This window comes from Brachyistius frenatus, unplaced genomic scaffold (genome assembly GCF_029030835.1).
Source record: "Brachyistius frenatus isolate BFR_SWC_R1_liver_20210118 unplaced genomic scaffold, ASM2903083v1 Contig_25, whole genome shotgun sequence".
In the NCBI taxonomy this organism is placed as follows: Eukaryota; Metazoa; Chordata; class Actinopteri; family Embiotocidae; genus Brachyistius; species Brachyistius frenatus.
This window is the reverse complement of record NW_027210624.1, coordinates 3430075-3454742: the sequence shown is the minus strand read 5'-3', so window position 1 is coordinate 3454742 and position 24668 is coordinate 3430075. Positions and strand designations below refer to the sequence as shown.

The 24668-nt window shown below is 43.3% G+C and overlaps 1 protein-coding gene across 1 annotated transcript; it reads right to left on the bottom strand.

Moving 5' to 3' along the window:
- Window positions 1-14283: 14283 nt before the first annotated feature.
- On the bottom strand, window positions 14284-18533 carry bambia (BMP and activin membrane-bound inhibitor (Xenopus laevis) homolog a). The gene is made up of 3 exons (XM_069698049.1): window positions 18438-18533; window positions 16315-16602; window positions 14284-15412 (listed from the first exon to the last, which is right to left on the bottom strand). The coding sequence occupies exons 1-3, from the start codon at window positions 18511-18513 to the stop codon at window positions 14997-14999; spliced, it is 780 nt and encodes a 259-aa protein (XP_069554150.1). The 5' UTR covers window positions 18514-18533; the 3' UTR covers window positions 14284-14996.
- Between the last annotated feature and the right edge of the window lie 6135 nt (window positions 18534-24668).

Below are 24668 nucleotides of genomic sequence, written 5' to 3'. Positions count from 1 at the left end.
CCTTAGTCATTAAAAAACACGAATCCTCCTAATTATTTCCGAACTATTGCACTAACGCATCACAATGATACTTTTGTACCGTTGTAGTAGAAAAATCTGAAATATTCAAACATGATTTGACGTTACATTTTCTGTTTGACCCAAATTTACCCAGTGGGTGACGTTTACATCCATCAGCTGTCAATCATTCCCCAATGTCTTCATTCGTAACTTTTCTTTTTCCAGAATACATTTTCATCACTTCACACATCCGTGATCTCCTTTTGGTTGCTCTACAATTTATGCTTTGAAAAAATGTGCTGTTGCATAATTTGGAGCAATTTTTATTGGAAAACAAAAAAGGAGATCATTTATATATGAAGTCTTGTTAGTGACAACACATTGAAAAAGACTGAATTTATTGAATATTCTCACACAAAAAAAAGTCCTTAAAAACGATTCAAGCATTATTTATCCAAAATAATCTGGTATTATAACCGGCAGATGTATGAAGTGAAGTGTGAGTGAACACTACATGAGTCTGATGCGATTAAATATTTGTCAAAGTATTTTTCTTTTTTTTCTGCCATCCCTGCGCTCACAGCCGGCTGTACATACAGAAAATAGGCATCGGTTTTATTTTATAAACGGGATGCGTGTCTCAGCAGGCTGCGTGTTCCAGGTCTTATCTGTTCAGCTCTGAAGATGGCTCGTTTTGAGGAAAATTAGGTTATCGTTTTTTGGTTTCCTTCGTATGAGACGTTTGCATTTTAACAACATATAATTCAGAAGTTATTAATTCAGGAAGTCAGAAGCTACTCAATAATGTGCCCTCATTATCAGCTCAGCGTAATGTGTATCCGCTTCACAGGTGTGTAAATGGACCTGGATATCAAGCATCCGTAGCGCGAAACAATATTGTGTTTGTTTTTTAAGAGATAAAGACGGCGTCGTCTTCTCTGTTCCTCTCGTCAAAATGTTTCTACAGCAGCGATGCAAAATGCATACAGGGAAACACTGCACACTGCTTCTTAAATGTTTTTGTGTTGTGATTGTCGTCTCTGCCAAGTTTTGCTCAGTTCATCCTTTGTAATTTTTCTTAATATTTTTTTTTATCTCTTTAGCAACCGGAATGGAAGCGCTGACCCTATGTGAAAGGGTACGCCGCTTAAAGAAGAATAGACACAGTCTCCACAGTCTCCACAGTCTTGACTTTGGGCTCATTGAAGACAAAGGCACATATCTGTGGCTCATGCCAGATCAGAGTGAGGAGTTCGGCCTCGGGGTACTTACCCTCTGTGACATAGTAGTAAACCAATATGGTAGAAACAATCTACTGGCTGAGCAGGCGCTGATCGCCGTGCTGACAAGTGGTTTCCAAGCACCCAAAGATCTCTTACATGCAGTCAGGAAGCAGATCGACTCAGATCACACCCTGATCCCCCTGAAGTATGCTGGGGGTCAGTTTAAAACCAGAGCTCGTTATGCGGATCAACATGGAGAAATGGTGGCGAATCTCAATTCACTGCACAGAAATAATGTTGTCGAGTCTGAACATCGCCAACCAGGAGCTTTCAAACAACGAGCCAGGCTGATCAACAGCATGCCTGTTCACGACCACATCCTGATGTCGGTCTGTACTTACGTCTTTGCTTTATCGATAAAGGCCGTTACAAGCCCTGACCGAGCGATGGAACATGCCCTCAGACTCATCGGGCACCGCACGGGCGGCATGCGTCCACGTGAGCTCATTTACCCGCCCTATGAGGTCACAGACAGCTTCTGTAAGGCTGTTATCAACTTGATTCAGCAGCGCCACTTTCTTAAGTACACATTGGTACTGATGTACCTCTCCTTGCATGATGCAAGTGAGGCACCTTGGAAAAGCAACGTGGCCCGCTTAGGGCGCAGCTTGGAGGGGGTGGGTCTCGGCATTTACAACCAGATCCGAGATGACCTCGTGGCCCCTGGGGAAGTTCCACTTGCTGATTTAATTATCCTTAGATCAGACATGCTGAACTATAAGCTAGCAACAGAGAATGCAGAGGAGCTAGGTGACTTCGCCCCCTTCGTGCGTTTTTTGAATATGCCTCAGGCACGTTTCTTTCAGGCTGGCAACTTTCAGTTATTGATCCCATTCATGAGAGGCTATTTTGAAGTCGTCAAACCGAGCAATAATCATCTGCATGTCAGCGAGTCCTACAAAAACGAAGGAATGCGCCAATTCGGAAAACAATGGGCGGAAAAGATTAAAGCACGAGGATCCACTCAGGGACTGTATCGCACCTAAAAGCACCACAACCAGCGGGACGAGGAACTCGATTCTACAGATTCATCGGAGTAGTTCATGAGGTTTTGACCATGCCGAGGCCCGGCAGGTGCTCACGGCACAACACCTGGAGGACTCCCATCGAGGCGGTCCGCCTGTGGACCAGAGTTCAGGCTCAGATTTTGTTTTCTTATATTTTAAATGGAGTTTTGTTTCTGCATGTTTAAGTTCTGCATTTAATTAATACCCATTGAAAGCTGAGATACTGTATGTTGTTTGTTGTTGTCACATGACGTATTCATGAATGAGTTGCTGTATATGCTGTATATTGCCTTAATAACATTACATTTTGTTATCAGTGATGACCCCTTAGCTGTCAGGGATAAAGTGAGAATCATATGTTAACCTCGACATGTTTTATCATACGTCTCTTTCACCATTTGTTAATAAACAAAGTTCAAAATGACTGAATGCTTAATTGATTCCCGTGTTGAGTGTTTGTCACAGTAGGATCCTCTGGTGAAATGGTTACACTTAGATTATAAGGCAATGAGGTTTTTTCAAACTTGAAAATATTTGTTTATGGGAGTTGGCCCAACTTTGAATAATACATTATTCATATTTTTACAACTTCTAATTTATCAAATTCAACTAAAGTGCCCGCGGACTAATAGGGGGAGGAGAGGGAGGTGTGTGTGTGTGTGGGGGGGGGGGGGGTGTCAGGTGGAAAAATAGTGTGTAATAAGGAGGCATCAGACAAATAAAAATGTGTTTTCTTCTGGCAAAACTACCGACATTAGTTATATTCAGACAACAAAATTCCAGGTTAAATTTTAACAGAAAAGTAAAGTAAAATTAGTGATGCTCATCAAGTAAAACATGTCAGCCTGTCTGCAAGTCTGAAACAATCATGAGAGTGATTTGAAAGAGCCAGCGGACTGGATGAAGTGGAAACGTACATATCTTCAACATGTTTCATGTCAATCAGAGAAAACCATGTGACTCCCCTGATCGAAATATAAAAAGAGTCCATCATATAACTGCTGTCAAATTAGAAAAAAAGAATTGTAACATAAATGCAAAGCATGCTGGGAGGCTTTTCTAATGGGGGAACAATGTTTCTAAAGAACTGAATGATATGTGAACGATCAGAAGGATATAGTGAGACGGAGGCTGAGTTCAGTGGCATGGTAACATCCTCTTCTGTAAACGTGTCAGTCTATTGCACAGGAATGGTGGACTTCCCCACTATGAAAACGAATATATAGAGAGGTTTGATTTCATGAGATTTAAGGAATAACTTTACAAGACTGAACTCTTGATTAAAAGCTCTGAATGTGAAAACTAGATAAGTTACAACAGAAGTCGCGTGACATCACTTGAAGTGGATATTATACCTAAAGATCCAGCGAACGTATGTAAAAATGTATATAAAGCTGGAAAACATTTTTATGAAACAAGTTTTATTCTACACCTTTGAGTCCAGTTTCCCGCCCTGTTGATACCAAAGCCATCTCACTCAATGGGACTGAGTGATACAAGTCTGCCTTCCAGGAACTGGCCAATCAGACCACAGTGGGCTCAGCAGGAGGAGGGCCTTAAAGAGACAGGAGCTGAAGGGCCTGTTTCAGATAGATGCTGAGCTGAGCGGCTGCATAAAGGGCAGATACATACGTTTTTTTTTTAACTGTAACGCTTGCGAGGATTTAACGTCAGCGGAGCCCCAGAATTTAAAAAAAAATAGATACCTAGAAATCTGTGTGATACTTCCCCTTTAAATGCTGATTATTTACATTTCCAAGTCTAAGCCACATATTATATTTATGCCAAAAAAACAGTGTTTGGATTGTAAAATATTGATTTTCAGTCTCACACACATTAGTCTAGCCTTAGTTTGACCTATAGTGAGTATTAAAAAAACTTATAATCGAAGGCAGATGAGTTTACATTTCTGTGTTCCACAACTTGCCTGAATTGGAGCAACTTAAAAACCAAACAGAGAAGAGTTTTTCCGATCAGCCGCTCACACAGGCAGGATTTCTCCAGTCCATTCGGGTGTGTGTGCACAGGCCTGTATGGGATGTTTTTGGGAGAATTAGGTGAGGACATGATGCTTAGGGCGGAGGGAGGGGTGGGGGTGTTGACCCTGTGCTGTGCTGTGTCTGTGCTACAGGGGGCGGGTTAAGGGCCTCGTGCTGGATCACTGGCTAATAAGTATCCGGTCGTTCCCCGAGGGAACCCGGCTGGTCAGGGTGGGGAGGTGGTGGTGATGTCTGCGTCCATCACTTAGTAATTCACCACTGCGCGGCTCACTTTTCATATTCAAAATTGTACCAATTGGGGTTCCCTGTGTGTAACACAAACCTGCCTGTGTTTGTTTCCCACACATTCTGCTGCGCTGATGTCTCACTCAGCACCACAAAATGAAATTTCTCACAGCAAAAACACACATTTTCCCCCTAAAACTAATTCCGACGTTTAACATTCCCAAGGAATTGTCATAAAGCGCTCCAGGAAGAAAATAATTACTCCGTGTTCCCCACATACAGCAGCTCCTAAATGTCATATTTTACATGCCCCGAGGCGATCCACTCAACATGTGGTAGCTGCGTCAGTTAGCGAGGGCTCAAACATAAACAAATAGATGAATTGATATTGTCAGGCTGATGGGATCGGAGCGCTCCACTTGGTTTTATTGCCCGCGGACTCCTTTGGCGGCGTGAAGCGGCGTGAAGCGGCGGGTCCTCTGTCAAAGTACACCCAGAGTAGTTCTCCTCAACGCGTCGGACAACGCCACTCGGCAAAGCCAGAATAAACACGAGATGAAGACGGAGCAGTGTAAATATGTGTAGATATACAGTATTAGGTCTGAAAGATGAGGCTTTTATCAGTGAGAGTAGATGAACAGTTGGTTTAAAGTGAATTATCTCTTTAACTAGTGAGATAGATAGATAGATAGATAGATAGATAGATAGATAGATAGATAGATAGATAGATAGATAGATAGATAGATAGATAGATAGATAGATAGATAGATAGATAGATAGATAGATAGATAGATAGATAGATAGATAGATAGATAGATAGATAGATAGATAGATAGATAGATAATAGATAGATAGATAGATAGATAGATAGATAGAGAGAGAGAGAGAGAGAGATAGATAGATAGATAGATAGATAGATAGACAGATAGACAGATAGATAGATAGATAGATAGATAGATAGATAGATAGATAGATAGATAGAGAGAGAGAGAGAGAGAGATACTTTATTAATCCCTCGGGGAAATGTTAACGTTACAGCAGCATATACAGGGCAAAGCAATACAAATGACAAATAAAAAATAGAGGTCGTAAAAAATATTAAATAGATTTTTTTTTTATGCACATTATATACAAAAAAAAATAGAATAATATTAAAATAAACTAAACTAAACAAACAACAGTGCAAGGGTGTTGTTGTTTTGTGATGGATTTTGCCAGAGGTAAATTCCTGTCTTATTGCAGTGGACAGGAATGATCTCCTGTATCTGGAATGATCTCCTGTATCAGGAATGATCTCCTGTATCAGGAATGATCTCCTGTATCAGGAATGATCTCCTGTATCAGGAATGATCTCCCGTATCAGGAATGATCTCCTGTATCTAGAATGATCTCCTGTATCAGGAATGATCTCCTGTATCAGGAATGATCTCCTGTATCAGGAATGATCTCCCGTATCAGGAATGATCTCCTGTATCTGGAATGATCTCCTGTATCAGGAATGATCTCCTGTATCAGGAATGATCTCCTGTATCTGGAATGATCTCCTGTATCTGGAATGATCTCCTGTATCTGGAATGATCTCCTGTATCAGGAATGATCTCCTGTATCTGGAATGATCTCCTGTATCTGGAATGATCTCCTGTATCAGGAATGATCTCCTGTATCTGGAATGATCTCCTGTATCAGGAATGATCTCCCGTATCAGGAATGATCTCCCGTATCTGGAATGATCTCCTGTATCTGGAATGATCTCCCGTATCAGGAATGATCTCCCGTATCTGGAATGATCTCCTGTATCTGGAATGATCTCCCGTATCAGGAATGATCTCCCGTATCAGGAATGATCTCCCGTATCTGGAATGATCTCCCGTATCAGGAATGATCTCCCGTATCTGGAATGATCTCCAGTATCAGGAATGATCTCCCGTATCAGGAATGATCTCCTGTATCAGGAATGATCTCCTGTATCTGGAATGATCTCCTGTATCAGGAATGATCTCCTCTATCAGGAATGATCTCCTGTATCAGGAATGATCTCCTGTATCTGGAATGATCTCCCGTATCAGGAATGATCTCCCGTATCAGGAATGATCTCCCGTATCAGGAATGATCTCCCGTATCTGGAATGATCTCCCGTATCAGGAATGATCTCCTCTATCAGGAATGATCTCCTGTATCAGGAATGATCTCCTGTATCTGGAATGATCTCCCGTATCAGGAATGATCTCCCGTATCAGGAATGATCTCCCGTATCAGGAATGATCTCCCGTATCTGGAATGATCTCCTGTATCAGGAATGATCTCCTCTATCAGGAATGATCTCCTGTATCAGGAATGATCTCCCGTATCAGGAATGATCTCCCGTATCAGGAATGATCTCCTGTATCTGGAATGATCTCCTGTATCTGGAATGATCTCCTGTATCTGGAATGATCTCCTGTATCTGGAATGATCTCCCGTATCAGGAATGATCTCCCGTATCAGGAATGATCTCCCGTATCTGGAATGATCTCCCGTATCTGGAATGATCTCCCGTATCTGGAATGATCTCCCGTATCTGGAATGATCTCCCGTATCAGGAATGATCTCCCGTATCTGGAATGATCTCCAGTATCAGGAATGATCTCCCGTATCAGGAATGATCTCCCGTATCAGGAATGATCTCCTGTATCAGGAATGATCTCCTGTATCAGGAATGATCTCCTGTATCTGGAATGATCTCCCGTATCAGGAATGATCTCCTGTATCTGGAATGATCTCCTGTATCAGGAATGATCTCCCGTATCAGGAATGATCTCCCGTATCAGGAATGATCTCCCGTATCTGGAATGATCTCCTGTATCAGGAATGATCTCCTGTATCAGGAATGATCTCCTGTATCAGGAATGATCTCCTGTATCTGGAATGATCTCCCGTATCAGGAATGATCTCCTGTGTCTGTCCTTGTGACAGCGGAGCTGGAGGAGTCTGTTGGAGAACGTGCTTCGATGTAAGACAAACATAAGATGAGTATGTCTTCATGTTTGTCTTCAAAGCTTCGACACGCGGCATCAGAGTCCTCCAGGAAAACAGGGTCACACCTGCATCAATGTCTTCACCTTCACAACTTTTCTGCCAATAAAAATCTATCTATTTAAAGACTGACGGTACAATTTGAAATGTTTTAAGGCCATTTTCTAACCAGCCTACAGTCATAGCGCTACTGTAAATCACTGTTGCTGTCTATACTGTCTATATGTGGTTAGGTTGCAAAGTTCGGACTTGTTGAATGCTGACCTAAACTGTGCCGCCCATATTAGAAAATACACTAATTTGCTTTCTTTGATGAAAACATTTACACCAGTTTTGAGTCCGTACGTTAAAGCTGCAGCCAGCAGCCGGTTAGCTTAGCATAACGTAGCACAAAGCTGGAAACAGTTCACAAAACAAAAAACTAAATCTGTCTAAAGCTATAAACTGAACTAATGAACATTTCTCTTGTTTGTTTGGTTTCTGATGGTTGCCTGGCAACCTCACTGCATTACCAGGACTCCAGGAGGTCACTGCACCCGACCAGGGAATAGTCCGACACATTGACTGTATATAAAAACGGATGTAAACTCTCAGTCTGAAAAGTGAAGGCAATGTTGAAGTGTCTTAGAAATGCAATACCACTGAGGGCCACCAGGGGCTGGCTCCAAGAAACCTCAAGCTCCATATAATGAAACACAAAGACAATAAATGATGGTGTCATTAGTTAAATTCACTCCTTCTGATCAGTGTTCTGGTGGTCCTCCTAAAAATAATTAAATAATGAATGAATTCGATATGAATCATCAAGGAGAGGTATGTTTGGTTTGGTTGACATGCCTGTCAGGTTGCTGCTGTAGTGTCCTCTGGTTTTTCAGTCAGATCCACTGCTCGCTGGTCCAAATATGGTCACATCTGGCTCCAAAAAAAAGTATGTGGCTTTAAAGCGCCAGCTCACAAACCAATGGATGATGTCAGGGTGGGTCGCCACTTGTCCAGCAAACAGCTACAAAAAAAACAGGTTACTATTTTCATATTTAATTTTTTTTTTACAGAGAAAAGGTTTTATCTCAACTGGAAATATCATAAAGTACATACTGGACTCTATGAAAGCAGTCAAAGTATATGTAGTTAACCTACTGATGTATGTCAATCAAAGTCAGTTCGTCAAACAACACAATAAACTGGCCGTTTTTTCTGTCTTTGTCATGTTTCATTGTAACACCACATACCTGCTTGATTTTATGGAGCTGATGTAACTTCACCATCAGTCTCTGATTCCAACTGTGAGCTGGAACAGCAGCTTTAATGTACACACTCTGGAAGAATCTATGTCACCGACCGACCGCATGTTATTTTAGACCACTTCCTAAACTCTGATAGGGGTTTGAGCCTGATGTTGTCAGAAAGACACAGGCCTCTCTGCTTTCAGCCCAGTAATCCCCGGGATCTACACACACAATGAACACACATCAGAGCCAGCCAGCCAGCCAGTTGAGTCCCGAGGCTCAAGGTGCAAGTCTCTGTTAGGTGGAGAGAGCTGGCCCGCTGCCAAGCAGGGGAGGCTTTGTGAGAGCCATTATCATGAGTCCTCAGCATGCACGCAAGCTTTCGGAGGTCGCCACACCTCCGGCTTGCCCTTCCTCCTGCTCCTCATTCATGCTTATTAGAGGTCTGCTCATGTAACCACGCCTCATTTTAGACTGGCTGTCATTGTAAACTGTGGCGAGCTTGACAGGCGTAGCAACATGTATCTAAGGGGGCGGGGCTTAGTGACCAGACAGCACAAAGAGGATCAAAAGGTTACCGAGATAGAAATACATTTCAGAAACTAAACTTTTATAAAGACTCAGAATACATGGTCCTATTCATGTCATCTGAGTGGACGAGTGGTTGTCAGCCCCTTCAGGGCCGCATTGTTCAGCCATCTGTCTTCGGGGCCCTGAGCTGACAGACAGGGGCCAGTGGGTGCCCTGAGCTGCAGGAGAAAGACGAGGCGTGTCACCTCATCAAGAGCAGACCTGCATCTGACAGTTCAGCAGGACTCCAGACCTACAGACCTGAGTAGGAGTGTGTGTTTGTTAGTCTTCAGTAGAAACCCCTCTTTAAGGAGCATACAAAACTCTTTTTTTTTTGCTTTTTTCAGACGATGACATTTAACTTGAAGAAGCCCGCTATGTCCTGTAAACGTTCCCAACATTATTATTTTTCTTTTGGGGCAGATTTATATCTAAATGTTAACAACCCACTGGGGTAAATGTTTAGATGGAGGGGGGAGGAGGTAAATGAGGACACGCACTGCAGCCATAGTTTGATCCACTGGAAGGAAATGAATTGGCTAAATATTTAGATCACGTCTTCTTCCAGCGGATGTCTGTCACCACAGAGGACCATTTGTCTCTGCACTCAGGCACATTTCTCAATTAAAATTCCAATATTATTTTTTTGTCTTCTAGGATGACAAGCTGTGTTTATTTTCTGGAATGTCTCTATTTGTTTGTGGTTTGGAAATGGTAAACAGCCTTCAAGTATCAGTGATATGATTTAGACCACAGCTACTTCACACCGGGGCCTTTACAGAAGCTGCTTCAGCTTTACAGCAGCTGCTGTTAGTATGTAAAGGCTGCAGCTATTGATTGTTTTCATGATCTAATTACCTGCCGAGTCTGATGTTTAGATCATCACACCTTCCCAGAGTGCACTGTGACAACTTTACATTGATTGTTCTGCCAGACCAACCAGCTAAAACAAAGACATTCAATCAGAGGCCCAACTGCAGACAGATTTATGATTGAGGCACAGGGTCTGATTTATAGTTTATAATGTCTTCACAAAAGTAAATATGGTATTTTTTTAAATGTACTCTTCAATGGGAACCATTTTTGGATATTAAAGAACAATCATGCAGCCATGGATGTGCATTAAAGGAGAATTCTGGTTTATTTGAACCTGTCCATGTGTCTATTGTAGCGCTATGGGTCATGCTAACTTTGAACTCTCCACCACTGTGATAAAAATTCTGAGAAATGCAGTTTCATAAAACAAAAAGCACAATCTCCTTTTTTTTTTTTTTTTTTTTTGATGAATCACTTAAAAAATGTGTCTAAAAATAAACAAAAATTCCACACCTGGAACAAATACCAGGATCATCTTTCAGGATGTGACGCCACCATGTGCCCCAGTGGCCACTCTCGGTACTGCAACATAAAAAATTAATAAATTTTAAAAAAGTCCCCCACAGCCCAACAAGCATTTTCCCCATTGACGGCCATGATGAAAGGTTCGTTGCTATTCTTTGTATTATGAGAATCACAGCATAAAGCTGAGCCAACAACATTAATGTGCTAGAATTAAAAAAAAAGCAACAAAAGCTAGCAAACTTTTTTTTCACTCTGCCAGTGACTGAACACCATCTTTTCCGTTTCTTAGAATACATCCGTGCACACAGAGTGACCCAAAACCCCACAATTCAGTTTACATTCATTGCTAATTTTAGGTGTTAATGCAGCGATAAGCTGTTATGTAGCAAGGCAGGGTTTGTGGGTGGAGATGGAGATGCAGCCAGACAGCAACCCACCCACTGGCTCGTGAACTGTTGTTTTGAAGCCTCGTTTGACATTTTGCCCTTTGCCATCTTGGTATTTTATTTTGGGGCCAGACATGATCATATTTGGTTAAATGGGGAGGAGCGAGAGGGGGATCTGACAGAGAACCCAAGGATACAACACCTGGCTATCTATAGTGGAAACCTGACGGCACCCCAGGCATGTCAATCAAGCCAGACATGCCCCCCAACTTACCTCTCTTTGAGGTCTCACATGTAATTAATTATAAAATTATTTTCAGAAGGACCACCAGAACACTGATCAGAGGGTGTGAATTCAATTACTGACTCTATAATGACTGGTGGAAGAATTGGATTGGATTTTCTACTTCATGAGATAATTTTACACTTTTTGAATTGGAGTCTGTTGCAGGCAGATGTTTGTTGGAGCCCCTAGTGGCCCTCAGAGGTATTGCACCTTGAGACACTTCAGCATTGGCTTCCCTTTTCAGACCCTGAGACTAAGTTCATTTTTATATACAGCGTAAGGGTGCAGCACGTCGGGGACCAAAGTTGTCATTTGTGGGGGAAAAAAATCAGGAACCAACTAATTTGTGACATTTGAATTGATAATGGATTGAAACCATTATTTGTTTACGACAACCGCTGTTGAATACATGCGACTTGCAAACTCATCACTTCTGCACTGCATCCAATCGAAGCGTTTGTGTTCCACCTGGTGATCTGGTGAGCTGGTGGAACATGTTAAATGTGAGGACATGGGAGGAAGAAAACCAGGACGACTATACAAGGGTTTAAAAAAAAAAAAAAAAAGGCCTATTGCTACCCTGGGAGGTGTGCATCTACTGGCGTGTTCAGGTGTTAACAGGTTCCATGTGTGTTTACACTTCATATATTGTTCCACATGCTGCTGCTGCCACAGCGGGCGCAAGGCTTCCTGGACCGTTACTGCATCGCTGCGAGCGTAGTGCGAGGAGGAGAAACACAGAGGAACGCCTGAAGGTGGAGAACATTCAGGCAGAAAGAGAGGACGGTGACATTTCTGCAGGGAAAATTCACCGGTAAACTGATGGTGGTGTTGAAGGTGTGTGTGTGGTGTATGGAGGGGTGGGGGGGGGGGCAGCTCGAGATCTCATCCAAACAAATTGGGGCTCCTTTGATGGAGAACCTCGTTACATTTGCATGTGAATACAAACAGCTTGACCGCCTGCTGCTGCACAAAACAGACAGATGATAATAACGACAGCCGCTGGCGGAGCTGTGTCTGCAGGCTGTTGGTGTGTGTGTGTGTGTGTGTGTGTGTGTGTGTGTGTGTGTGTGTGTGTGTGTGTGTGTGTGTGTGTGTTGGTCCAGGTGGTGTGTGCATGTAACTGATGCACAATACAGCCAGATTCAGAACAAAAGAAGAGCCTCCCTGCATGCGTCCAGATGGTCGCTTCCTATTGAAAGAGAACAACAAACTCTTTTTAGGCATACGTGTGGCGATTTCCCCACTTTTCCGAAGCCACCTGACACCCACGGGTGAGGCAGCAAAGTGGAATCAGGCTAAAGAAAACAGCAGCCACATTAGGCAGCCCGGGCGGAGGACATTGTTGTTATTACAAGGGTAATAGTCCTGAGGGAGGCCCCGAGCTCGGGCTGAGCTCCGCTAATGCGAGCTGCCGTTAAGTGGTTAGCCGCTAATAGTGTTTTCCTGTCCTCCTAATGGAAAGAAACAAGGGTCGGCGCTCCTCAGCCCGAGCGGGGCCTCGACTGTCCAAATACCTTGCAGGATGTCTCGTTTGCAGTTGCCACGGTGACCGTTGAGCGCGCAGGGCGTGGACTCGTCACCCTTGCGCGTCCCATCACGCTTTGCGTCACGCAAACGGGCCCTTAACCCTCAGAGCAGCCGTGGGCGGTACCGAACTATGTTTACGCAGGAGCTGTTACTTAATTACACTTTGAAAATCCGTGTAGTTCCATGTGATGCTGCTCAACACATCTGCTGCTTCTTTTTTCAGATTAAGACTTTAAGAGTATTTATACATTGTTGTACCGGCACGTTTCCTAATTACCTCTTCCACCACATCTAAAGGGAAATGTCACTTTAAATAACACTAAACAATTGTCTTAATTCCTCATCCAGCTACTGGATAATCTGAGAGCGCACTGTAAACAGTTTTAACTGGAACAACTTTAACCAGAAAAAAAATAGTCCTTCAGTTGACAAGCGATACAGAGAAATGTTGCTGATGCATTTTATTTTTTTTAATGTAACTTTTAAACCCTCAAGAACTACTGAAGGATTTTTATTTACCTTCATTGTATTGGGGTCGTTGGTAAAAACCTCAGACACGTACCTCAATGTCTGTTAAAAAAAAAAAACCCAAAAACAGGGTAAGTTCAAGGATAAACTAACCTTTGAACAAAGAATGAATTTGGTTGAAGTTATTTCCCAAAAAATAAATATGCATGAGTTGTCTCAATATTTCCTGCAGAAAACACAATCTTTAAATCATCACAAACTTTTATTCTCTATGAAAAGTGACTCAAGCTGCAGGAAACTGGACGTGTTGGGGACTATTTTCAGCGGTGGATTGATACACATGTGGTGCTCTGGGGAGTATTTCCAGCAGCAGGGCGGTGCACGGAGCATCGAGGCCTTTGGGACACCTGTTGTTGGGATCCGTTTATCAGCAAGTGAATTCCAACACAAACCACTGACTCAACAGCATCATAACATGGGAATCTCTCCTCACCGACAGCCTGCTGAACACAGAAAGCCAGAAAAGGTGCTTACTGGCATTACAGAGTGTAAAATTAGCTTTACTACTTCCAGCATAAACTGGAGGTGGTGACAGGAGAGAGAACGATATTTGAAGCTGAAACCCTGAAACCCTGAAACCCTGACCTCTGGAGAGGGTTCAAGAACAACGGAGACAGACGGGGCAGCTCTGCTGGAAGACAAGGCCTTACTGTCGGGTCCCCCCCCCCCCACACACACACACACACACACACACACACACGTCCTCTCTCTCTCTCTCATATGCACACTCATACACACATCTGTGTCCTGGATTTTAACATCTGACTCTTAGCATCAACACTCAGAAGCCACAATATTGTACGTGTAAAGTTCACTTTCTTCTACTTTTGTTTTAAGGAGACAAACAGTAGAAAAAAGAAAAAAAAGAAAACGAGAGGGAATCAGTAACTAAATAAAAAGTCACTTTTAATGGAAGTTTTTCTTTCACACTCACAATCAAGCTTATAGTCTGATCACAGAGAGAGATGTTGGACATTCACCCAGAATAAGACACACGCTGGTCAGTTTTATCAGACAAAAATATATATATATTTAGAATCTTTACAATAAGCTTGAATCAGGAACCGTACACAGAGGAGTGTGCACACCTACAGTCAAACACTGAATTTTTTGTTTTAACTCCTCCAACAAGTCCTTTTTTTGTACCCTGGTGTCAGTGTAGAATTCTTGTTTTAAGCAACGGCAACTTTTTTTTTTATTTGATTTTTTTTTACAAATGTGCAAATAAGACATATTTGGAATCCTTCAGCGCTCAGTGTAAAAAGTCCAGGATCCTCAGGAGCAGTGACGGAGCTCTCACTCCACCTCAGTTCTGCCCTCTCGAGTTTAAATACAGCTCCTCGTTGCTTTGCCTTTCATTTTCAAGTAAAGTGCTCCTCTAGCAAAAACCACACGGCATGAGATCAGTCTCGTATTTTTTCGCCACTGGTTGAAAAAGAACTGAAAACACAAACCCAACTGTCCGATGGAGGAAAAACATGGGAATGTCTCTTTTTAAAGTAAAAAAAAAAAAAAAAAAAAAAAAAAGCTAAAGCCAACGATGGGAGAGGCAGTCCCGGCTGTTTGTGGGGAGGTAACGGTCTCGTAAGTCCCAGCAGGAAGTCATACAAACTCCAGCTTGCCGTGGCCGCTGTACATCCCCCAGTGCACCAGAGACAGGATCTTGTCGTTGCCCAGGTCGGCCTGCCTCATCTTGTCGCAGGTCAGACAGCAGTTCTCGTGGCCCGTCACGGGCACCATGCACTCCAGGTCCAGTTTGGCCACGTGGCCCTTCTTGGTGTGGTGGCCGTGGAAGCTGTAGTGGAGCCGCGACAGCATCTGTTGCCGCTGGTCCTGCAGCCGCTTGTTCTCGCTGCGCAGCATCCGCAAGGCCAGCATGATGAGCAGCACCAGGATGAGGCCGCCGGCGATGGGCACGGCGATCACGGCCGCCCGGAACCACACCTCCTTGGCCGATGCCAGCTCCTGGACCCGGGTCACCAGGTTCCTGTTGCTGCTGTCCGGCTGGTACCTGCTATCTGCGCGCACACACGGGGAGAGACGCCCGGTTAGCGGCACGCTCGTGTGGTTTCCGCTGATCCCTGTTATCACATACAGATTTTTGCAGGCTCGGCTTTAAAGCGAATGAATATGAACTGCTTAATGAGAAGGAGCTGCTCTGCTCGACAGTCCTGCCAGTAAAGTAACCACAGGGAGAGAAAATGAGAGAGAGACAGACAGACAGACAGACAGACGGGAGCGAGGAAGCGAGAAAGGCCAGCAGGGGCAAAAACAACCGAGTCAACTTGTCCCAACTGAGAGCCAGAAATTAATTGACGCTGCTAATAAACTATATTCTGCTCTGCTCGGGGTCACAACAGAAAAATCCCCTCCGGAGAGCTGCCCTTCCTCTGCGGCTCTCTATGCGCCTTTTCATTACTCCAGAAGCTGGTGCTGCTGTCCAGCCTGCAGACTTGGGAATATTCATTCTATGAGGCGCATTCCTACTCAGTGGGAAAATTACATGGTGCACACATAATAAAAAGAAGAATATATCTGATCTCCTTCCAAGTGCTTAAAGGTAAACTGGCTGCTCCCTGCCTTCCCAGGCACAGAGCTGGAGCCCATTAAAAGTCAAATTGAAGTTCTGTTAAGCTGGAAAATAGAGAGAAGAAAAAAAAAAAAAAAAAAGTAGGAGGGGGCAAGGGTGGCCTGCATGTCCATAAACAGCAAGTGTTTGAAGAACCCTACAGCTAAACGTATTGCTTCTGGAACTGGAAAGAGGAAAACATTGAATATTTACTGAGGAGGAATCGTAAAATCCCCCCAGAGAGTCCAATCATTTTAAAAAGCAGTTAAAGGGAATTTCATATTTCAGTTTCGGTGAAAAATAAACATCTCGACAGCCAGCGATTCAGCTCGGCGAGGGGTTCTTCTTTACCTGTCGAGTCCCTGGGGTGCGCCAGGTCTTGCAGGCCTCTGTAGTTGCACATGTCGTCGTGGCAACACTCCAGCGTCGTGGCCCCAGCGAGGGCGTCCGCGGCCCTTTGGCTGCTGCTGCTGCTGCAGATGTCAGCGGCGTTGGCGATGGGGTCTAAACACCCGTGGGTGAGGGGGGAGTTTACGTTGTGCGGGTCCAGGACCTTCGTGAAGCAGGCGTTCAGTTCTGATTTGCACATATATCCGGTGGCCACGCAGTGCGGCGCGTCACAGTAGCACCTTATTTCTCCTGGAAACAGCAAAAAGGCAGAGTTAGGGAAACCCGTGTACTTACAGCCTCTGAAGCGATGATTTCATTTGACTTAAGTTCTGCTGATATTTTGCCTGTAACATGCAACAACGAGGTTCCTAAACTGCGCAGAGACCCTCAAGAGACCCTTGTAGAGTTTTCCTCGATCAACCGTCGTTAATATTAATGTCATGGTGTCAATAGAACCCGGCTCCTTAACACATATAGTTTTGTTTTCCGGGTTTTTATTTCTGCGCCGCTTTTAGCGAAGTCGTGTCATTTTATACGAAATAAAATCCAACAATAATGCTGCCGCTCAGATTAATGGTTCACATTTGCAGCCTGTTGTGTTGCTACTTTTATTTTGAAACCTTCATCTCAAAGTATCCGCTGAACCCTGCAATAAACATCCAGGTAACTTTAAGGAGCTCAAGGGACATTCCAGGCTGTTGCCTCTATTCACCAATCACACCTTCATTAAAAGAGCTTCTCATATAAATGGCCCTTTTTGTCTGTATAATAAAACAGGAACCATGTTGCTTATAATTAGTGGTTTGTTTGCCAAAGTCAATTTCTTTCAACCCAAATGGAAACTGGTAAAGAGGGTGTGTGTGTGTGTGTGTGTGTGTGTGGGGGGGGGGAATCATGGAGCACAGTGCAGAATCCCCCCCCCCCCCCCCAGTTTGCAGGCAAAAGCTTTACTTGTGGTCAGGGCTGCCTGGGGGTTGGGGCGTGGTGGGAGGGGGGCAGCAGGGTGCTCGGAGGTCTCATCTAAAGAGCTTCCAGCAACCGTATCATTACGGCTGCCTGCTTCTACACGGGCCCACTCATTACTTCATCCACTGCCTCTTTTTCAAAACATAAATCTAGGCCAAGGATCTGCCCAAACAAAACAAAAGCAGTACTTTAAGTTTCTATACTTTTATGGTCCTCGTGTCCTCCGGAGTCATTATGACACATTTACAAGACACTAAATGCAAATCTAGTTATCCAACAAACGCATGTTATTAATTCTTCATTAGGACTTGTGACTGTTTTGCATTAAAACAACAACAACAACAAGAAAAAGGTAAATTATCAGAGCTCCACAAATAAGAAAACTAAAAACAAAAAGTCTTCTGGTATGTTTCCATGTTCTGGGTTCAAAGAATGTTTCAGAAAGCCTAGTTCCTCTATGAATGCACCAACTCGCAGTGCAGGAGCACATCCATCAGATCAGTGTTTTCCCTGTGAATGATTGGAGCAGCAGGGCCCGGGCAGGTCATTTGGAGAATATTTCATTAGAAAGGAGAGGCCCCTTTGTGGGCTGAAGGTGGGGGGGAGTGGGGGGCACAGGCCGAGCACTGGGGCTTAATAATAATAGTGTTTCAAAGAGTTTGGATTTTTAAAAAACATTTTTTTTTAATTGGGAGTTAAAACTGGATAACCTTATGAGTCTACAACTTTAATGAGGTTTTTAATCGTAGTGGTTTTGTTGTTTCCACTGCAGTTATTTTTAAGCTTTTGAATAAGAGTTGATTCAGAGTTTTTAGGAATAATACAAAATACGCATGTATAAGAAAATTTGTCAAAAAGGTTAGGGTTAAGTTGTAATGGAAAATAATAGTAATGACAGCCTCGCAGAGTAGTTTAGTCTGTTGTTTCCTAACACAGGGTTTAAAGGCCAAATGCTCCAGGGTGGTTTGGCTGCGATGTTTTGAGAAACGCCGGCGCGAGAGCGGCTCTCTCTCCGGGCCGCCGCGTGAGGCTTCAGCTCGGTCGTGTTAACACGGTTCATCCGGACTTTGAACGAGTTAACAAACATGCCCCGTCCGCGGAGCAAAGTCTGCACGTACCTTTGGTCAGAAGGACGGCCATGGCACAGAGCTCCAGTTGTAGCCAAATGGAAATGAAACTGGACTGGCGATCCATTTACGCCAAATGACTGCGCAGGAGACGTCCTCGTATGTCCAGGAGCAGCAGCAGAGTCCGCTGGGCAGAGAGCCGCTCGACGACCGAGATTTACATGGAGCTACGGCGAAAAGTCAGGCATTCCTGTGCTGAAACACGACAGCTCGCAACCCTGACCGACCGTACAACGAGTAGCAAGAGATATTACCCCCAAAAAATGTCTCCTCCCCGGCATGGAGACAGAAACGTTTGGTTGTTTTTTTTTTTTTAAAAGCGGTCCGACATTACTGGAGCGCGCACAAATACTGCGTCTTCTTCTTCAAGCCGAAAGAGGACAAAACAAAAAGAGTGATAATAGTCCTTAAAAGAGAGTGAAGTGGGGTAGAAAGTTGTCACAGCGGGTCCCCCTTTGCCTCTCTATGTGGTCGATCACGGTGAAACATCACTTTTGTATTCCTGGACGGAGAAACAGAGAAACAAAGAGGAAGGAGTCCAGCGGACCGAGGACTGCACACAGACCCGGACCAGGCACGATTTATCAGGGCGGACAGCGAGGTCCGACAGAGCTCCGCCCCCTGCAATCTGATTGGTCAGTTAGTCAGAGGACGACACGATAACGTATCCGGTCATTCTTTTCAAAATAAGACATGGCACGTTGTAAGTCTCAAGTCAAACATGAGGCAAAGGAATGCGTTCAAAAAGTTAAAAATATCTTAAGGTGGGGGGAAAAGCAGTTAGAATAGAAATAAAAAATATTGATTAAAAGTTCCAGTAAGTGGGATTTTAACCATAGTATGTTTCACATTAGGAACAATGTAGAATATATACAAACAGATGTACAAATGAAAAGTTTGCTGTTTTTCTGGGGCTCCTTTGTTTATGAGGACAGCAAATCAGCTAGTGTTGTTACATTAGTGAATAATGGCAGGATATTGTGATTTATTGATGATACGTTTTTTGTTTTTTTTCCAACCCGCTTCACGAGACTCAATCTTTAAAGCTGCTTTTTATTTGAAAATTCTAAATCTGCGACACCTTTTCACAGAACTTCTTATATTTGTATTATATTATTTCATTGTTCAGTGCATTCTCCTCCCGGTCTATTTCCCTCTAAGTGACCAACAGCTTTTATTTTCTAGGCCAATATCACCTAAATTCCGGTCTTGTTCTATTCTTCACTCTCCAGCCTGATCAAGCCAATGCTTTCATTCATTGTCCTTCATTTCCATAAAGCCATGTTCCATATGTCATTATTGGATGCCATTGGTCTGGGCAGCAGTCACTCCACCAGTTTAATAAGTATCCCGCACACTTTACTCACACCTGACAACAGAAATGTAGACTTTGGACATAAGACTTACCATAAGTAGTAAACTATTTAATGTTTATTAAAAAAACAACAACAACAAACAGAGTAATGTAGGCCTATATAATAAATATGAAAGAAGCGCGTCTTCCTTCTTATATGACAGATTACATGTAGGTCTAATTACCGACCAAGTTTTAGTAAATATCCAATAAAGGGCAGACTGTCAAAGAGTGCAGGTTCTTCGGGTATAAACTATTATGGGAGATAGTACATGCAACGTTTTAATTGCATAGGTTAAAACATAGCTGTGCGTTTCATACCCTGTAGCCTGTCAGTGATCTCGTTAACTGCGGTACGGAGCCCGGTCAGTGTGGCCAGCAGCAGCGGATACCTGCAGCGTCATCGTGCAGGCAGCCTGGGTGACGCCGCGCTGAGCCGCTTCCCTTCAGGCTACCAGACTGCCGCTGCTGCTGCAGGGAGGAGCGGACAGCCGCTCAGAGAAATTAGCAATCCAAAAAAGCACATGGCGCCACTGAGACGACACTCACGCACGCGCGCGCAACGCACGCGCACAGACATAATTGCCCTTAAACAATCGGCAATGCAAAACACACGCGGGATCTATATCGGCCCCAAATGCTTTCTGCATTAACAACAACAACAACAATAAAATCTATATTTACAGGACATGATATATATATACTCAATATATTTAATTAAAGTTTATTTTTATTTTATTTTGCAGTAACGGCATAAATAAATGACCCCCCCTCCCCCCCCCCCATGCAGAAAGTCTAAGAGTTAGCCTACTTCATCCTGAGCAGGGTTATCAGAGGAGATCCAGTCCGCAGAAATAAAACATCCGCGGGCCTGTATTGTGTCCCACAGACAACAGGATGAGGATCCTGCTTTAGGGAACATGGAGGACTACACACTGCAATTACCGTAATTATCTGCAATTCCACTGAGGCGCCAGTCCACGTCTGCCGTTACATCATTTATCTGCTGAGAAGTGCGTGGAAAGGCTGCAGGCCGGCGGAGGTAACACTTCAAAATGCTGGATCCCTTCATTCTCAGGAACAATGACCTGTTGTAATGTCTTTAAAGCAGTTTCTATAATACTGGGCGTCACTGTCTGGGACTGGCATGATGTGCAGTTTCCATGATTACGGCTCCTATTATCAGTGCGTTGGAAATATCAAAGACTGTAGGCATGAGTTTGGACTTTCAGTTAAATAGGATCAAAAATGTCCCTTTAATAGACTGAGCAGAGGTTACACGAGCGGCAGCCTCTGAATGTGGTTGGTAGTTCAACATTACCACCTGGTGGTCAGAGCGGGTAACGACAGTTTTATTCGACAGTCACTTCTGCTCCACTTCTGAAAATAGGTATTCAGGTGGATGGATTCCTTTTCTTTCTTTCTTTTTTTGACATGCACACAAACCCAGTAATTTACATCAAAGGGGAATTCCGGCTATAATGTTATAAGACACTTGTGAGATAAATTACACCAGCAGAGGTCTAAAAAGACATTAAACTCCGGCCCAATATCCTCTGTCTGTAGAGCCTCCCTGCTTGGTAAACAACCACTTCTCCTGCCTCGCATTCAGTTTGCAACGCAGGGTTTACCTTAAAAAAGATAACCCCAGTGACATCACTATGACATCATCAGGGTTATTGTATTTTCAATATTATTTGCCTCTTATTTCACAGCTATTTTAGCCTGTAATTTATAAGTAGTCATTCATCTTTTTTAGTTATCACTCCCGGTTTGTGCTGTGTACTTTTCTTTAGTTTCTGACGTGCTCTTTGTTAAATAAACTTCACATTTAAAAATAAAAGCCCCTCCGCAACCACGGGGGACATTTATAGAAGAGTTTTTAACGGGCTGAGTAATACGCGTCCTTATGACATGTAAAGTGAGGTTGATGAAAGTCTGATGAAGGGAACCTGCTCATTGGGAAACTTGATGTTTGAAAGCCCACCAACAACCAAACAAAAGCGTGTGTGTTGCCCCGCGGAGAGGATGAGCGTCAACGAGCTCTCAGCACAGGGAGTGGGGGGGGAGAGGGGGGAGAGCGCGTTTCATCATGTGAATGATCTTACAGGGTGTGATCACGCCCCACAGGTTGCGTCGGCTTTCACACATTAAGGAGACAGTCGTAGGTGTGACCTGCCGCAGACAGGAGGGACTCTGCTTAACAAAGCCCCCACCCACCCGGGTTCCAGAATCGTGCCGCTTTGATGAGCCGAACCCGAATGTCCATGAGAGCTCCCAGCAGAGCTTCCTCCGACACCTCCTCTGTGCTTCCTCCTCTCCCTTTGATGTGAGCCACATCATCAGAGACAGGCAGACTGTCTCCATCCTCTGATCTACTTCACTTCTCTTCAACATAATGCAGCAAATACTGTCTCCATCAGAGTCCCGTGTGGATAAATGCAGTGGACACGCATGCAGGCAAGCTGCTCCACATTTGGTTATAGAGGCTCAGAAAGCACTCGGCCAGGGTTCGTCTTCATCTGGACTCCTCTGAGACAGGAAACTGATGGCATCCACTTTTGTTTCGCCTTGTTTTATGGAATTCATTGATCTCCTCCTCAGAAAGAGATGGTTTTGTAGATAATCTGTGCTCGACTCGGTGGCTGAATGCGAGGCCCTGCTTCTCTACTTGTACGTTTAGTGCCGGGAAACATGGTGGAGTTTGAAGTGGGACTTTAATGCGGTTCAACCCTGTAAATGACAAGACGGTTATTTACAACATAAACACAGCTCTGGGGAAAATGGACTGTTTTGGTATAAATCTGATTAGATCTGTCTTGAGCCTGAAACTTCTTTTCGATGTTGGTGTTTACATGATAAACAAAGCAAAAAGCAGTATTGTTAACTGTTTAACCGTCCTGTTTTCTAACCTCTGCCATAAGTCTGATTTGTCATTTCAACCAAACAAAGTTCAAAGCTTCCAGCGGCTAAAACTGCAAGAAAAATGCCGCCGGTGCCCATAAAGGAAAAAAAGGCAGAATTCTGCCGTCTCTCAGATCAGATCATCGGCATTGAACAGTTCAACACTAAAAAAAAAAAAAAGATTGCTTCCGATTGTATGCACAAAGACCAGAAAAATGTGAGAAGTAAAACATTAACACAGTTTATTATACATGTAAATAGCTTTTAAGCTCAAGACTAATTTGAAAGATTTCGTTTTCGTTGTATTGAAAGGAAACTGTGCAAAACATCCGCTCAACAGCATGTCGTTGCTATGTGACGTGAAGGAAGTTATGTTCCTGTAAATGAAACATGTAATGTGTGATCCGTGTAAGAATGCACTAAGAAATAAAAAAAATAAAAAATTTAAAAAGGAAAAAGTTTTAATATCTTGTTTGTTTGTTGGGAATAGGTGGAATTGTAAAAAATAATTATAACAGAAGGTCTCAAACCTTTTCCAGAGCTCACAGTCACTAGTTGGAGCTCAGAGGGTTTTTAACAGCAGGTGAAAACAGCAGAAAAAGTAAGTAAACTGACCTTGTGTCGAGACTGTCTGTACTGTCTGAGGTGGAATAATTAAGTAGCTACCGCCACCTGCAGGCAGCGGATGGTATAACCAGTAACTTCAACCTGAGACGGGCTCAATGTGGAGAACTCTACTTCATACCGAGGACCGAAACCTGTTTTCCGTTTCTCCTTTGGTCTTAAGTCTCAAGAGCACGTTCTCCAAAGTTCACTTAAAGATATTATAAACTGTAAAGTCCTCGTGTTAAAAAAAAAAAAAAAAAAAAAAAAAGTTCTTAAATTGTGAGGAGCCACTGGTTTGTCCGCGTGTCCGAAACACAACAACAGAAAGGTGGTGAACACGTAAACTGTGTGGGGTTCAAACCTCCGCGGTGGTTTAATAAAACATTGTGAGAATGGACCGATGAGATTTCTGTCAACTTTCACTTTTACTCCACTACATTCTTTAAAACAAAAAAAAAGTCTGACATAGGTTACTATTAGTCAAATAAAGTCCCTAAATAAAATTACAAAAACAAAAAAAGATTATAGACTGAATTCAAGCAGCTTTGATGGATCAGTGGTCCGATAACAGACAACATAGTACCTCACCGGTAAATGACCTTAATGCGCTTAAAAGCCTGTTTATTTGCTGCCTATAATATCAGAGAAATGAGCCTACTTTTGATATTTAAGTACAATAAATATCAGACATTTTATGACTTAAGTAATCTTCTAATGGGTGACATTAACTCTATTAAGATATCTGTACTCTTGACTAAAGCGTGGTTTACTCACCGCTGGATCTGAATGGACAAGTTCGGGAGTGAACAGGATTTAGCATTTAGTATGCACGCGCAGCATCGTGGGTGCGTTTGATTTGTGTCCATTAACCGGGCGGTGCATTAAACCCATTGTAGTGCGCAATATCGTGACGTAGCACGTGACTTTTCAGCGTGTAAATTTAGCAATTTCAACTGCGACGACGAACAATATCCGATGCAAATTACACTAATAATAGTACATTTACAAACCATTAAAATACTTTAGAGAGCAAATACAAAACATCTCATTTAAGTCGCAGTAACGGGAGTAACTGTAACGCGTTACTTCCAGCCTGAGCGCAGTGTTAAGAGCTCCACGGGCTGCTGCGCAGGAACTACACACACCAACAGGGGGCAGTAGAGTTCAAAGTGAAACTCTTGGTCCACGTAGAATAAAGTGAGGAGTTTTCCAGCTGAACAGAACTGATCATAAATGTATCGACAGTCACGAAGTCCTTCCATTGACACAACTACAGTATGAAATATAACCGCTCACACTTTTCCTGCAATAAAACCACCCGAACACGTCTGAAGTCAAACAAGACAAGAAGCTGAAGC